The 16427-nt window shown below is 45.1% G+C and overlaps 1 protein-coding gene across 7 annotated transcripts in view; it reads right to left on the reverse strand.

Annotated features, from left to right (window-relative positions):
• FMO5 (flavin containing dimethylaniline monoxygenase 5) overlaps nt 1-15259 on the reverse strand; it is a 29737-nt gene extending 14478 nt beyond the window's left edge. Inside the window, exons 1-6 of one of the 7 annotated variants that reach the window (XM_083507133.1) lie at nt 14172-15259; nt 12983-14025; nt 12347-12522; nt 4994-5164; nt 3817-4005; nt 920-1082 (exon numbers count right to left, since the gene is read on the reverse strand). In XM_083507133.1, the coding sequence (XP_083363259.1) occupies nt 920-1082; nt 3817-4005; nt 4994-5128 (487 nt within the window). In that variant the 5' untranslated portion in view covers nt 5129-5164; nt 12347-12522; nt 12983-14025; nt 14172-15259. Of the gene's footprint in view, nt 1-919; nt 1083-3816; nt 4006-4993; nt 5165-12346; nt 12523-12982; nt 14026-14171 lie in introns of those variants that run through there. The other 6 variants (XM_083507134.1, XM_083507135.1, XM_083507132.1 and 3 more) reach the window with 6 other exon arrangements.
• Between the last annotated feature and the right edge of the window lie 1168 nt (nt 15260-16427).

Here is a 16427-nt window from a genome sequence, read left to right on the forward strand (position 1 = left end):
TGGAAAACTTGCTTTTTATGACATACACACAGGTTGCTCTTTGGTTTTTAATGCTTTGTTGCTTATTTTAGCACTTATCCCCCTCCCTAGTCTGATCAACTCAAGGCCAGTGTGAGAGAAGACGCTTTTCATGCAAAAGGCCCCAAGTTCAACCTCAGCATCTCCTGGCACAGCTGGGAAAAGGCAATGGAACTGCAGAACTGCTGCCAGTCCATTTTGACGATACAGAGCTGGATGGATCCATGGCCAGACTCATTATAAGTCAGCTTCCAATGTTCCCATGGAACTACGGAAAGAACTGCTGCACCAGTGTGATACAGTTGTGCCAGTGTGATACTTTGAAACTCACTGGCTGAAATGAACAACCTGTTCTCTGTCTAAGCATTACTTACTACACAGAGTTGTGGTGAGAATAACTGTGGGATAACAAATACACAACACTTTGCACATGGGAAAAGGCTATAGAAATGAGTAGCAAGTTAAACATAAAGGAAGAACATAGCTTATTTTAAGAGAGGGGGAGAGAGAGAGAGAGAGAGAGAGAGAGAGAGAGAGAGAGATGCAGTTACAGGATAGGTTCCTTGGTAAGACAGACACTGCCATGTGGTTTTCTCTGCTGAGCACCTTTATGTAAGTGCCAGTGCCCAAAACAGCATGAGCTGTGGGAAGCTCAGGCAAGTGAGACATGGCAAGGGGAGCATGCACATTTCCATACTAGAGGCAACGACTGAGGGGTGGCAAACCCTGAAGCAGTCACAAAATGTCATAAAAACGTCATGAGAAGGGGCAGGAGCAGAGTGGTCTTACGTGTGCTCAGCTGACGCACGCGGGGGTCTGTAACCCCCTTGCAAAACAAGGATTGCCTGTAACATCTGCCTGCAATGGCTCCGTCGCTCCCCTTCGCACCTACAGAGCGTACCTGGGAAGGAGTTCAGCGGCAGATGTGCATTTGTGTGATGCCCAGTGCAAACCAGGATTGCATCAAAGACGGCTGATTCTTCTTTTCCACCCGTCTCTGTGACAACATCCCATTGGCCAGTGCTAGAGAAATCTGGGCGCCTTTTTACACTGCACACCTTAGTCTGGAAAGAAAAAAGTCAGCAAGAGAATGATGGAGGATTTATTTCTGTGATATTAATGTATACCTCAGCATATGGTACAAAATACATATCAGAAGACACCTAAGGGCTGCGGTCTTAAACCTACACACTTGAAATGAAAATAAATGCTTCCAAATAAAACTGATTGGGACCAGACCTTAGATTATTCCATGTTGAGCAAATTCTTTTCTGGGGGTACTCAGGGGCACGCAGTACCGACACACCCACACCGCCAATGAAAAGCATTGGTTAAAAGTGTGGCACTGACTATTACAACTTCGTAGTAAGTACTGACACCTTTTCTTTTTCTGGAAGAAAAGCACCACCCACAACCCTTGTTGAATCTCAAGGGTAAATTTCAATTCCTCCAGTACCAAGAAATAGATGAATTTTACAACATGCTAGAATAAGTACAGTGGTACCTCGGGTTAAGAACTTAATTCTGAAGCGTATGTAACCCAAGCTACCACTGTATTTTGTTTATTTATTCAAACATTTCTATTGCATCTTTCTTCCTTTTGGGAACCCCCAGCAGCAGCAGCACATGCACAATAGATTTGACAAAACAACAGTGGGAGAAATTGGTGGAGGAGACTAAAAAGAGTGAGCTTATCTCTTTGGAATTAAGGCTGGTTGCTTGTCTGAGCTGCTTGGTGGCTTGGCTGTGGGTAGCTGCATGCTACTGCCAAGAGGAAGCCAGGCTGAACAAGGGAGGGAGTGGGCAGAGGGGTTATCAGCCAGCAGCAGGTAGACTTGGCTGATAGCAGCTTCTGAGAGCTTGCAAATAAACAGGAGTGTTAGTGAGGACATTTGGAAGAGAAGGCCCAGAGTGCCGTCTCACGGTGTCTGTAGGACTGAGAGACATGGATGATGAGGGGGCTACTGAAGTGACCAGCAACGCCTGTGCCATATTTGTCTTTCTGCCTCAGAATGTGCAAAACTACACCTGCAGCAAGTGCAAGCTGGCTGCCTCGCTGGAAGAGAAGGTACAGCAACTTGAGGCCAGCCAAGTCACCCTTCAAATTACTGGGCAAGATGATGACTTTCTGGATAGAGCTGAGTGGACTGTCCTGGAAGAGCAACTACAGAGGAGGAAGATCGCCCGTTGCAGGAGACAAACTCCTGGAGGAACTTGGCTCACAGAAGCAGTACTGTCAGAAGCCATGCTGTGTCATTGGAGCTGCAAAATTAATTCCTTGCGCTCACCTCAGACACAGATACTGGGCCAGAGGATCAAGAACATAAGTTGCAGAGCTTAGAACACTCTGAGGTGGTTTGGGAAGGCACTGTGTATGGAATGATTCCTGCCACTCCCCAGAGGAGGAAGGGACTTGGGTTGGTGGAAGGGGACTCCTTACTGAGGGGGACAGAGGCAGCAGTGTGCAGAGGTAACAGGATGTCCTGGGTGCAACAATTCAAGGACAGAGAAGTTGCCAAGGCTTATAAAGCCCACTGGTCACAACCCCTCCCTTCTGATCCACGGGCATTCAAATGATACTGCCATCCCTTGATGTATAGCAAGGAACTATGAGACTCTGGACTGGAAGCTCAAGGACCATGGGGCACGGAGGTTGTTTTCAACACTCTTTCCTGATGAAAGTCGTGGCCCAGGAAGGAGGAAAATACTGGCAGTAAACCACTGGCTGCACAGGGGACGTTGTCAGGAAAGGGTTGGCTTCTTCTCCGCTTTCTTGAGTAAGGACTTCTGGCAAGAGATAGGTTACACCTCACAGCAGTTGGCAAGAATGTGTTTGCTAAGCATCTTGCTGAGCCACTCAGTCAGAACTTTGTATGGTTCATTCAAACAAAATGATTGCAAGTGAAAAAACCATGCCATTTTTGCGACGTTACAAACGAGTCCTGTGTTTTAGCCTAGCTCTGTGTAAGCTGGCATAAATTAGTCCTGTTTATCAACTGTTTAGCAAAGCAGTTTTTATGCTGTCCTCTTGGAGTCTGCAGAGGTGCACGGTTGACAGGAAGGCATGTAACCGAGTGAATAACTGCATGAGGGATCCACTCACACCTTCTATAGCCTCTTGTTTCACTAAACCCTTGTGACCCTTCTCCCTAGACAGGTTGTCTCCTGCCTTCTGCTCTCCACTGGCTCCACCCCATCTTCAATGGTTGCTAGAGATGGAAGAAGACAGAGTTTTGGTGTCCCCCTTCTCTCCCACAAATAAAGATTGCAAGCTTTTCATCCTTAAAAAATTCTGCTGTGACAAAGCAAAAAGAAAAAGAAAAAGTGGTCTACAAAAAAGCGAACACAGATTGATCAGGAAAAGCTGAAAAGAGCTGAAGAAACACACTCTCAACTTCCTTCCACCTAAAAGAAGGATGGGGAACCTGCAGCCACAGGCTAATCTCAGGCTGCCAGGAGGTCCAGTGTGACCCTGTGAGGCCACTTCCCCCAAACCACAGCTGGTGCTGTCAGCTGATGAGCAGGAGGACAGAGTATAATTCTGCATCGGGTAGCCAAGACAGCAGGATTTAATCCCCAATCTCTTTTTGTTTTTGGCATCATTTTTGTTTTTCTTCAATGGCCTCCCTGTTGACTGAATGCTCTGCTTATGGCAAGAGAGAACATGAGAGAGGCCACTTGTACAAACTACTCATAGTATATTGCATAGTATATTGTCAAGAACTCTTCTGCCCAGAATTTGCTCTTCCAAACCTAGAAACATCCTAGAACACAGCTGCTCTGTCCTACTCTTCTTACCCTGAAACGGATATATTTCAGAAGATCAAAGTGCTTGGCGTACATTCGGAAATAATCCATAATCTTGGAGTTGTGCATGTAGTTGGGGAAGTCGTCTGGGATGGGGAAGTCGCTGAAGCACATCATCTCCTTGGAGGTGTTGATGATGACAGATCTATAGATGCTGGCCCGTCCCTCCTCAGGATTCTCCTGCAGGAAGCATAATTTTAAGAGGGTGAGGTTGTGCTCATTTTGTATACAGTCATACCTCGGGTTAAAGTTGCTTCAGGTTGAGGGTTTTCGGGTTGTGCTCTGCAGCGACCCGGAAGTAACGGAATGTGTTACTTCCGGGTTTCGGCGCATGTGCAGACGCTCAAAATGATGTCACGCACATTCACAGAAGCAGTGAATCGCAACCCGCACATGCGCAGACGCAGGTTGCGTTCACTTCAGAATGCGAACGGGGCTCCAGAATGGATCCTGTTCGCATCCAGAGGTACCACTGTATGTCACTTAGGGATGTTTTCTTTGAAAGGCAAGTAACAAAGACAATTATAATATTGTTTGAGGCACTTGCTTCTCCAATCACTGGGAAATGTAGGCTAGGCCTTAACAGGATCAATTTCCTTTGTGGAAGAAAACACTGGAATTGTTGCAATACACATGTTAAAACTGTTTGAAAAGTACTGCAAGGGCAGAGACAGACATACATGAGGCACTACTTTCAGAGAAGCCATGAATTGGAATACCATGAATTAGCTCATCCTCAAAAATTATATTGTGCAAGTCAAACTGCAGAAAAGGTGCGTGGCAAACTCAGGTGTTCTATCTGTGTGATCTACTGATGCACAACAAGAAACAGCCCACACACCACGTCACACACGACCTGCCAGTATTTAGTGCTTCGTTTGAGCTTGGGAGCAGCAGCAAAGGCAGATCCAGAAAAACTGGATATTGGAGGAGCTGCCTCCTTAGACAGGCGTCCAAGTTGCTGGCCCTGCATTCAGTTGGGCTTAGCATGGTCAGTCTTTCCTTCCTGCGACCAAGAACTTCTTTTAGCAGGTTAAAGCTTCCATTTTCCCACCACAGTTTCTGCTCCTTTCCTGCACCTAGGTTCTTAGCAGTTGTTGTTACAAATCCCCACTGACAGAATCCTCAGCAAGAAAAACATTAACATTTATGAAATGATCTGGCTTACCTTGAACCTCCAGAGCCCCCCAATGTCTTCACTGCTCTCAAAGCACGTAGGATCTAGACCCTCATCTAAACAGCATTTGATGCTGCAAAGTCCACTGGAGCCACCTCCGATAATTGCAACTCTCTTCTTTGCCATGGCTGGTTTCCCAGTTTCAGGAATGTTAGGGCTAGGCTAGGAGGAGAAAGAGATACTTATTGCCACAAAGTTCACACTCTTGCACCTTCAATAATCCAGGCACACATAACTCCCTGAACTTGTTTTGCAATTCCCAAAATGATACCTGACCAGATCTGCACCTTTCCTTTGAAATTGGTTTCAACCCAAAAGAGGAACAAAATTGCATATATTAGGGGAAAGTGTACAATAAAAGCCATATATTAAAATTTTTAAAAATAGCATACAAAATGAATTGTATTAGTCAAAATTGTTTGCAAAGTGTGTCTATGAGGAAATTGCACTGGTGTGAAGGTAAATGAGTCAAATGTAGGTTTTTCTCAGGAAGCTGCAGAATACAGATGGATTGTGGCTCCTGTCATTTGTGCACAGCTTCAAACACCAGCAGCAGGAGTGCAGTGGAGAGTTGAGCAAACGGTAAACACTGTAAAAAAATCTTAAATGCAACACTCATATCCACTTTTTAGTGCTGACTCCGTTCCTTGTGTTCATGCTTTCACAGCTGATCTGTGTGCAGTTCCCGGCAGCCTGGAGGCTCAGTTGTGCCTTGGCCAACAGGAGAACATTTCTGCTTCAGTCACTGTGGGAAAGCCTTAGGAAGAATCCACCTTGGGGAAACGTATGGTGTTTTTTGTGTGGAGGAATTATTTGCCTATGAATGTTGTTTGATGAACATGACGGTGGGGCATCAAGGCTGACTGGTGAAGCAGGGGGCCTCCTTCCTATAGCAGAAGGGCCAGTGGGGTCATGGAAATGGGTACCAATATCGTAAGAGGTTCACGTAGATGAAAGGAATGGATATCAAGATGCCTGCAAGGCTTGAGAGGCTTTTCAATAGGGGCTTCTGCCCAGGATTGTGAAAGAAAGCCATGCACAGCAAGCTGAAAGTGGTTCCTATGGGAGGGAGCCCCTTGGCCTCACCCCCCCCCCACCGCACGACCCACCAAGTGTAGCTCAGGTTTGCCAGTAACCATGCCAGGGGAATTGTAGGGGGCTGTGCATGCCAGTCTCCCTGAGCATCTCATGGGGAGGGATCAGAAGTACCCTCTCCATCCTGGTCTTAGCAGGTGTGTGCATATGTCATGCTCCTTCAACAACACAATGACCGAGACTACGAGGCTCTGGGCAGGAAATTGAAGCAATTAAATGCACAAATTGTCATCTCATCTGTCCTCCCAGTTGAACGACGTGGCCCAGGGAGAGAGGGAAAAATAGTGGAAGTGAACAGCTGGCTTCGCAAATGGTGTAAACAGGAACGGTTTGGATTCTTAGATCACGGACTACAGTTTCTTGAAGATGGACTTCTGGCAAGTGATGGGCTGCACGGTTGGGAGGAATATTTTTGCCAAAAATATCAGAAACCTCATCAGGAGGGCTTTAAACTGACTAATGTGGGGGAGGGAGACAGTGCTCCTGAAGGTAGGAGTCTATCAATTGATGAAGATGATCATCCAAATGTCATAGACCAAATGGAGCAAACAGCATGCAGACCTAGTGGTGGGAGGAAAAAATCTTTAAATAAGAGACACGGGGGAATGATTAATGGACTTCAATGTCTGTACACTAATGTGCAAAGCATGGGAAATAAACAAGATGAGCTTGAGCTCTTAGTACAGCAAACTAAATATGACATAATAGGTATCACTGAAACCTGGTGCGATAAGTCCCACGATTGGAATGTAATAATGGAGGGATACAATCTATTTCAGAGAAACAGACCAGACAAGAAAGGAGGAGGAGTGGCGTTATATGTCAGGGATGTGTACACCTGTGAAGAGATCCAAGATTTAGAACCTCAAAACCAAAGTGAGAGTATTTGGGTCAAAATTAAGGGAGAGAAGAATAACAGAGACTTCATTGTGGGAGTTTACTATAGATCCCCAAGCCAAACGGAGGACATAGATGATGCCTTCCTGGAACAGATGGCCAAGCATGCAAAAGGAAGGGAGATAGTAGTAATGGGGGACTTCAATTACCCGGATATTTGTTGGGTGTCAAACTCAGCCAAGAGCATAAGGTCAAACAGATTCCTCACTGGCCTTGCAGACAACTTCATTGTCCAGAAAGTGGGAGAAGCAACAAGAGGAACAGCCATTTTAGATCTGGTCCTAACCAATGTTGATGACCTGGTTAGTGGGGTAGAAGTGGAAGGATCATTAGGCGTGAGTGATCATGCTCTTCTGAAGTTTACTATACAGCGGAAAGGAGCAGCCAAGCATACTAGGACTCAATTTCTTGACTTTAAGAAAGCCGACTTCATAAAACTTAGGGAAGTGCTTGGTGAGATCCCATGGACAGTAATACTAAAAGGAAAGGGGGTTCATGATGGCTGGGAGTTTGTTAAGAGGGAGATAGTAAAAGCACAACTTCAGGCAATACCACAACTTCAGGTCACTCAGAGGAGAGGATGGTGAAATGCAAACAGGGGACACAGAAAGGGCTGAACTCCTCAATGCCTTCTTTGCCTCAGTCTTCTCCTATAAAGAAAACAATGCCCGACCAGAAGCATTTGAAGCAAATGATTCAGCAGAAGAAACACAGCCCAGAATAACTAAGGAGATAGTACAAGAATACTTGGCTAGTTTAGATGTATTCAAGTCTCCAGGGCCAGATGAACTGCATCCAAGAGTATTAAAAGAACTGGCAGATGTGATCTCAGAACCACTGGCAGTCATCTTTGAGAATTCCTGGAGAACAGGCGAAGTCCCGGCAGACTGGAGGAGGGCAAATGTGGTCCCTATTTTCAAAAAGGGGAAAAGAGAGGACCCAAATAATTATCGCCCAGTCAGTCTGACATCAATACCAGGGAAGATTCTGGAGCAGATCATTAAGCAAACAGTCTGTGAGCACCTAGAAAGGAATGCTGTGATCACCAATAGTCAGCATGGATTTCTGAAAAATAAGTCATGTCAGACTAACCTGATCTCGTTTTTTGACAGAATTACAAGCCTGGTAGATGAAGGGAACGCAGTGGATGTAGCCTACCTTGATTTCAGCAAGGCATTTGACAAGGTGCCCCATGATATTCTTGTAAAGAAGCTGGTAAAATGCGGTCTTGACTATGCTACCACTCAGTGGATTTGTAACTGGCTGACTGACCGAACCCAAAGGGTGCTCATCAATGGTTCCTCTTCATCCTGGAGAAGAGTGACTAGTGGGGTGCCACAGGGTTCTGTCTTGGGCCCGGTCTTATTCAACATCTTTATCAACGACTTGGATGATGGACTCAAGGGCATCCTGATCAAATTTGCAGATGACACCAAACTGGGAGGGGTGGCTAACACCCCAGAGGACAGGATCACACTTCAAAACGACCTTGACAGATTAGAGAACTGGGCAAAAACAAACAAGATGAATTTTAACAGGGAGAAATGTAAAGTATTGCACTTGGGCAAAAAAAATGAGAGGCACAAATACAAGATGGGTGACACCTGGCTTGAGAGCAGTAAATGTGGAAAGGATCTAGGAGTCTTGGTTGACCACAAACTTGACATGAGCCAACAGTGTGACGCGGCAGCTAAAAAAGCCAATGCAATTCTGGGCTGCATCAATAGGAGTATAGCATCTAGATCAAGGGAAGTAATAGTGCCACTGTATTCTGCTCTGGTCAGACCTCACCTGGAGTACTGTGTCCAGTTCTGGGCACCACAGTTCAAGAAGGACACTGACAAACTGGAACGTGTCCAGAGGAGGGCAACCAAAATGGTCAAAGGCCTGGAAACGATGCCTTATGAGGAACGGCTAAGGGAGCTGGGCATGTTTAGCCTGGAGAAGAGGTTGTTAAGGGGTGATATGATAGCCATGTTCAAATATATAAAAGGATGTCACATAGAGGAGGGAGAAAGGTTGTTTTCTGCTGCTCCAGAGAAGCGGACACGGAGCAATGGATCCAAACTACAAGAAAGAAGATTCCACCTAAACATTAGGAAGAACTTCCTGACAGTAAGAGCTGTTTGACAGTGGAATTTGCTGCCAAGGAGTGTGGTGGAGTCTCCTACTTTGGAGGTCTTTAAGCAGAGGCTTGACAACCATATGTCAGGAGTGCTCTGATGGTGTTTCCTGCTTGGCAGGGGGTTGGACTCGATGGCCCTTGTGGTCTATTCCAACTCTATGATTCTATGATTCTATGATTTAATCCCATTTGTTGTTGCCCAACACGTTCCTGACACGTTCATGACAGGCAAAGTATGCCGACAGCACTAAACAGTGTTGAATATCCATTTCAGGCACTAGCTGACTTGTCACCTCGATCTCTGAACCTTCCCCATGGCACTTCGAGAGATAATTATTTCAACCAGGCAGGTCTGATGTCAGGTCTGACCAGCACGTCCACAAAATAAATACATCCATGATCTCTGAACTCCTCCCTCAGGGAAGATAAACTTTACTTTATTTCTCTTCTAGTTCAAACCAGCAACGATTTCTGCACCAGGAAGCCACAAAATCCCCCTGCAGGCAAGATACCAAAGGTCATTTTCTCTTGTTGACTTTCCCCATCAGAAAGGTCTTTCAGCAGCCATATTTTTACCATGTTTCAAAAGGTAAAATGTGTGTTCAAGAGGGAAATTGTTAGTACTCATTAAAGATTCCTCATCATCCTGGGAAAAACTGACAAGTGGGGTGTCACAGGGTTCTGTCTTGGGCTCACTGTTGTTCAATGTCTTTATAAGTGACTTGGATGAAGGAATTGAGGGAATGCTCCTCAAATTTGCAGATGACACCAAACTGGGAGGAGTAGCTAATGCTGCAGAAAACAGAATCGGAATTCAAAATGACCTTAACAGATTGGAGAACTGGGTGCAAGCTAACAAGATGAATGTCAATAGGGAGAAATGTCAGGTTCTACACTTAGGCAGAAAGAACCAGATGCACAAATATAACATGGGAGACACCTGGCTTACTAGCAGTTCATGTGAAAAGGGTTTAGGGTGGACCACAAGCTTCACATGAGTCCACAGTGTGATGCAGCAGCAAAAAAGGCTAACACTATTCTAGGCTGCATCAACAGATGTCTAGTATCCAGATCAAGGGAAGTAATAGTACCACTCGATTCTGCCTTGGTCAGACCACACCTGGAATACTCTGTCCAATTCTGGGCACCACAATCTAAGAAGGATGGTGACAGGCTGAAACATGTGCAGAGGGGGGCAACCAAGATGATAGAGACTGACAGGAGATATGATAGTCATTTTCAAATATCTTAAGGGCTGTCACATGGAAGGGGGAGCAAGCTTGTTTTCTCCTACTCTGCAGGGTAGGACTCAAGGCAATGGCTTCAAATGACAAGCAAGGAGATTCCAACTAAACATCTGGAAAAACTTTTTGACAGGAAGAGCTGTTTGGCAGTGGGACAGTCTCCCTTGAGAGGTTGTGGGCTCTCCTTCCTTAGAGGTTTTTATGCAGAGGTTGGATGGCCATCTGTCAGGGATGCTGTAGTTGAGATGCCTGCATCACAGAGGGTTGGACCAGCTGAGCTGCTTGGGGTCCCCTCCCACGTTACAATTCTATGATTCTATGACTCCTTTCCCCTTATACCCCACCTTTCCTCCAAAGTGCTCAAGGTGGCCCTCCTGGTTTCCCATTTCCCATGTTATCCTCACCCTGTGAGGTAGGTGAGGCTGAGAGACAATGACTGGCCAAAGGCCTCACTTGAGGGCCAAGCCGTGGCTTTTACCCTGTTCTCCCAGATCCAATAAATGTCCCACAATGTTACTCCATATTCTGGAAAGTAGGTCTAGAAGTGAAGAAGCAGGAGGACCTTTTCTCATAGCTCTGGACGTTTATGGCGACCCTTGTTAACAGTTCTGGGTGGCAACTTTCCCCTTTCCACCCCCCCTGCCTAGGAGGTTTTTAAGCAGAGGTTGGATGACCATCTGTCAGGGATGCTTCAGCTGAGATTCCTGCATTGCAGGGGGTTGGACTAGATGACCCTTGGGGTCCCTTCTGACCACAATTCTGATTCTATGATTAGCATAAATGATGCCTCTGTCAGACTATGGCTTTTTGCCATAATTCACCAGGTCTCAGAACTGACTAGGTCCATAAACATGTAAAGTTATAGCAAGTGGGCCTTCAGACATGTTCTTTTTTTATTATGGCCAGCTTCCATGCATCACCTCAGGTGCTGCCTGGAACAGGAGCCCTCAACCAAGGTACCTCACTTTTGGTAAATGAAAAGTTACACCTGTGTCCTGATATTCATAACAACGGAGCTTCTCCAACTATGAGCCAGAAGCCCCAGCTCAAATCTCACCCTCCACTGTGAGCTCAACCGCCATGGCTTTGACAAGCTGTTATCTTTCAGCCCCAGGCTGTATTATCCATGCTGCAGTATGGATTCCAGCCAGACCTTTGCATGCCTTGTCTCTATGCAGATGGTTTGGTTAACGTCCAGGCCATATTTTCTTGCAAGAGAAGCAAATCATGGAACAGTCTAGAGAGAGACTCTCTACAACTAAGAGGGATGGATTCAGTGGGTTTACAAACCACCTCTGCCACTAAGTGACGGGGAAGAAACTATACTTTCTCATCCTCCCTTTTTTATTAGCAAAATTTTAATAACCTACCTCACAAGATTAGTATGAGGATTGTAGAACATTCTATGCACTCCTCTAGAAATTGTAATATAGGTAAAAGCAGGCACAGGCAGACTCGTCCCTCTGAGATGTTTTGGGACTACAACTCCGATCATCCCTGGCTAACAGGACCAGTGGCCAGTGATTATGGGAATTGTAGTCCCAAAACATCTGAGGGCTGAATTTGCCTATGCCTGGGTAAAAGCAATACTCAGTTATTCCTTTCAATTAAAAACCAGTGATTTCATAACGGGATATTACACTTAGCAAACTTATTAAAGAGGATATCCTGACACTAATTCCTTAGTGATTTGGTCTTCTCCATTCCTCACATTCATTTTTGAAAGTAAGCTATTTTAGTTGTTCTTGCTGCTTCGTAAGTTCCTGTGCTTTTACTCCAGTGAAACCAGCAGGTGTGCTCTGTTAAACTCGTCCAGATCCCTTTCAACATTTCATATGCCATTTTATCCTTCAAGTCTGTCCTTTACAAAGACCCTGATACCTTCTGATGACTAGAAATATGACATTCACCTGCTCTAAACAACTGTAACTGGTATACCTGACAACAACTTAATATTTGCAGACTGAAAGCTATACAACAGACCTGTGAAGACTGCAGATGTGATGAGGCAGTAGCCCAAGGATTCACCGTACTGCCTAGTCCGCCTCTTCCACTCTGAAATTCTTCTTCAGGGTGGAGAGAAGAGAGCTTTTAAAGAGTGTCATTGAGCAACAGTCCCTCCCAGCTGTTTGCTCCAATTGGACGGAGGGAAGCAAATCCTGGCAGGAAAGACATGGGTTTGAAAATATTTAGCAGTCTTATTCCATGGCCAAAAACAGTAACTGAGAAACAAGGTCTACAGTGTTGAGAAACAACATCACATGGCTTGGCAGGCTTCCCAAATGCTTCCATTTACGATTCTTCTTCACATGACAATGGGGAAAGATCTCTGGGATGTGGAAGTTGTGCTAGTTGCATTTGCAATAGCAAAGGGTAAAGCAGTCAGGCAACTTTTAACCTTTGAGCTCAACAATCCAGCAATCTCAGTAAACACGCCCTAGATAAAGATTGTATGAAAGGTTATTTTATAGCTCTGGGTTGCTTTAGTTGAGATTCCTGCCTTGCAGGGGGTCAGCGCAGATGACCCATGAGGTCCCTGTGATTCTATAATTTTAGGAATGCTGGAGAATGTGTTGACGTGCAATGCACAGAAGTGAGAGTCCAGGAGCAAAAACTCACCGTGACAAGATTAGGTGAAAATAGGCCACTGCTCTGTCTCCTTGATAACAGCCATAGTCCAGGTGAGCAAGGCAGGTGGGCAGGATCAGGGCACTGGGAAGCTGGTCTGCTGCCAGGTGCCACCCTTCCCAGTCCACTGGCTGGGGAAGACACATGGCAGTCATCGGGGTGGACCTGGGTAATATTGCGTCCTGTGTGAGGCCAAAATTTGACACCCTCTCCAGCCCAAAGCCGCCTTCCCAAAGCCAGGTAGGGGAGACACCAGGCTTTGGGAAGCAGGTATGAGGGCTCTGGCAGGGTCCTAGAGCCCTCTCCGCTCCTTCTCAAAGTTGGTAGTAGACCAGTATAAAGTAAGCAGCACATAAGCAGCACACAAAACACTACCAAACCATTCTACGTTCTAAAACTTATATTAATAATCCAAAACTTGAGAGAACAATGTACAAGATCTACTACAGAGGCCACAAACAGAAAACTCATTCAAATTGTGTCCAAAAGGAAGATTCAGTCTTTAAAGGTCCTTTAGCCAGGCCCCTGTAGATATAAACAAAGGTAAGTTTGATCAAACGAAGTGTCAGCAATGTTGCGCTCAAGGGTTAGATATCAACGAAGATAAGTTTGATCAAACGAACTGTTGGTGATGTTGCGCACAATAATTAGACAGGGTGCCGGCGTTTGTCACCTGTTACACCCATGAAGAGTCTCGGGCTTCTTCAGTAAATTCTCTCTCACAGTTTTGATATATTTATAAACATTCAAGTCTATATGTTACATTTCTTCTTGGCTTAAGCTACAATATTTAATTTCTTTCTTCAGGAAATTCTCCCTCAAGATTTTGATGTACTAAGGCTTAGTAAATGAATAAATGCTTAAGTCAAGAAAGAACTTAGCAGGCTAAACATATCCAACTCCCTTGACCATTCCTCCTAACTTGGTTTCCAGACCTTGGATCATCTTGGTCGCCCTCCTCTGCACACCTTCTAGTTTGTCAACATCCTCCTTAAATTGGTGCCCAGAATTGGACACAGTATTTCAGGTGTGGTCTGACCATGGCAGAATGGAGCAGGACTATTTCTTGTCTTGGTCACTAGACTTCTGCAAATCTGACGTGCATTTGACATGATTGGCCCAAGTGTATCCAGTAAGCTTCATGGCTGAGTGGAGATTCGAACCCTAGCCTCATGGTCACAGCAAGCATTCTAACCATTATGCCACACTGGCTCTCAAGGAGTAGGAAAGAAAAATAGCCAGCCATGAGTTACAAAACAGTTTGTCGTAAATGCAGTTTCTTTCAGTTTAGAAGGCAGCAGAAGTGACAACCTGAATTGTGTTTTCAGCAATTGAGAGTTTACTGAAACACTTTATGCCACAGCATTTCCTCATAATAAGCTGCTTCTGGGCATATATTGAAGTCGCCCACCGCAATCTGATTTTTTGATTTTTTTTAAGTATTTTTATTAAATGTTATCATGGGAAATGTTATCAAGATTTCTATTGTGGGGGACAGGCTTCATGTTGGGGAGCCAGAACCTCAGTTAGTTAAATATTTTTATTGATTTACTTGATTGTAGGGGAAAGCTGCCCTCCCTTAGCTACGTCCATGGATTTTATCCATAGAATCCAAATAACAAAATGAAATTTCATGAGATAAAACACATAAAAACCAAACCAAACCAAGGCTGGCATGAGATGTTACATTCACAAGAAAAAATGATAAAGCTGGTTATCTGGATATTTGTGATAAGACACAGAGGAGGGGTCAGAGGAGAGCCCCGTCATGGAAAAGGAGAGACCCGGAAGTGGGACCCATGGCTTGAAAGATGCGCAGAAACCCAAGTCCAGAGCTGAGCCGCCAAAGGCACAAGGAGGACCAAGAATCAATGGCTCTTCTTAACACCAGGAATTTCCCCCAACCAAATCGATGCTACTTAGCCCAAACTGAGAGGCTTGCAGAAGAGGAAAGTGTAATTTTTCTTTTTTAATGTATTCAATGAAATCCTGCCCGACTGAGACAAGAGGTTACCTATTTTTCAGGTGAGTTTTCCGGGTCGTGCTCGAAAAAATTTTAAGGGCGCCTTTTTTCTTTCCTGTTTCACAAACCTCACTTTTTAGACCTGGAACCTTTCAGCTCCACGATGTGGAAAGGCGTCGGGGTTTGTGGGCTCTCCTCAGAAAGGCTCCCGCGTGGGAGCAGCCCCCTCCGAGGGCGGGAGACGCGCCGGGAACCAAGGGCGCTGCCCGCCCGCCCCCAGCGCCAGGGAGGCGGGCAGCGCCCATTGCTCAAGAGCGGAAGGAGCTCTCGAGCTGTTCCGGAGAGAGGGGGGCAGAAGTGCAGAATTCAAGTGCTTTGCATGAAAGAAATCCTAACGCCGTTCACTCTGGCTGAGGCTAGACTGCCCCAAGGAGTGAATGGGTGGAATTGACAGCATGGGCTTTATCAGCACGGAGGAAGGTAAGAACATTCACAAAATGCTGAAAAACATTTAATACGGTTTGGGGCAATGCACACAACCACTGTGATATGTCAGAATGTAGTTTATGGATAACTAACATGATCTCATGCTTTTGGAAACACAGTTGTGAGAAGTGCACAAGCACCGATTATAGAATCATAGAATCATAGAGTTGGAAGAGACCACAAGGGCCATCGAGTCCAACCCCCTGCCAAGCAAGTCCCTCCCTGACTAAATACGCATTTATTCAGGAACAACCTGTTCTGTGCTGATGGGAAAATACTTCATCAGCAGCTTCAACTCACAAGTGCATCTTCGGCACAGGAGAGGATTTGCATGCTGTGGCAGCTGTGCCAACGGAGAAAGGAATACAGATAATCATTTCAGAATTCAAAGCTTTTCCAAGCAGGGATTTGAAGCCAAAGGGGCATTTTCCCTTCAAAAACACTTTCAATGGCCATAGATGTGTTCTGTTTTGGATTACCTAGGCTGCAACCCTGCGCACACTCATCTTGGGGTCAATGGGGCTTACATCCAAGTAGACATGTATAGGATATTTTGTCAGCCACCATAACAGTGACTTGCACTGCTACAATAGCGCCTATATCTGGCCTTTCTATGTAAGGTTTGTATCAGGATGGAAGCCTACTTGCCTTGTTCATTTACTTCAACCAGAAAAATAGGTGAAATAAATCCTGTAGAGTACAAATATGCTTTTGTCAGGAATAGGAATACGGCGAGTTCATCAGACTAATGTAGAAACCTCTCAAGCTTCTGCATTATTCTAATACTGTATTCACTAATGCCCAATAATCCTGTCTCTTTGTCATGAAAAGAGTTAAGTTATTTTACCTTTATCAAGCATTTTCAAGAAAGACAAAATGACACAATTCTCTTCAGATCACAACCCTTTATTGATTAACAAGTTATAAGCAATAAGGACTCAGTCATTCATCACTCACTCATTCATTCATTCATTCATTCATACATAC

Source organism: Podarcis liolepis (assembly GCF_965112155.1).
Source record: "Podarcis liolepis genome assembly, chromosome: 6".
Classification (NCBI taxonomy): Eukaryota; Metazoa; Chordata; class Lepidosauria; order Squamata; family Lacertidae; genus Podarcis; species Podarcis liolepis.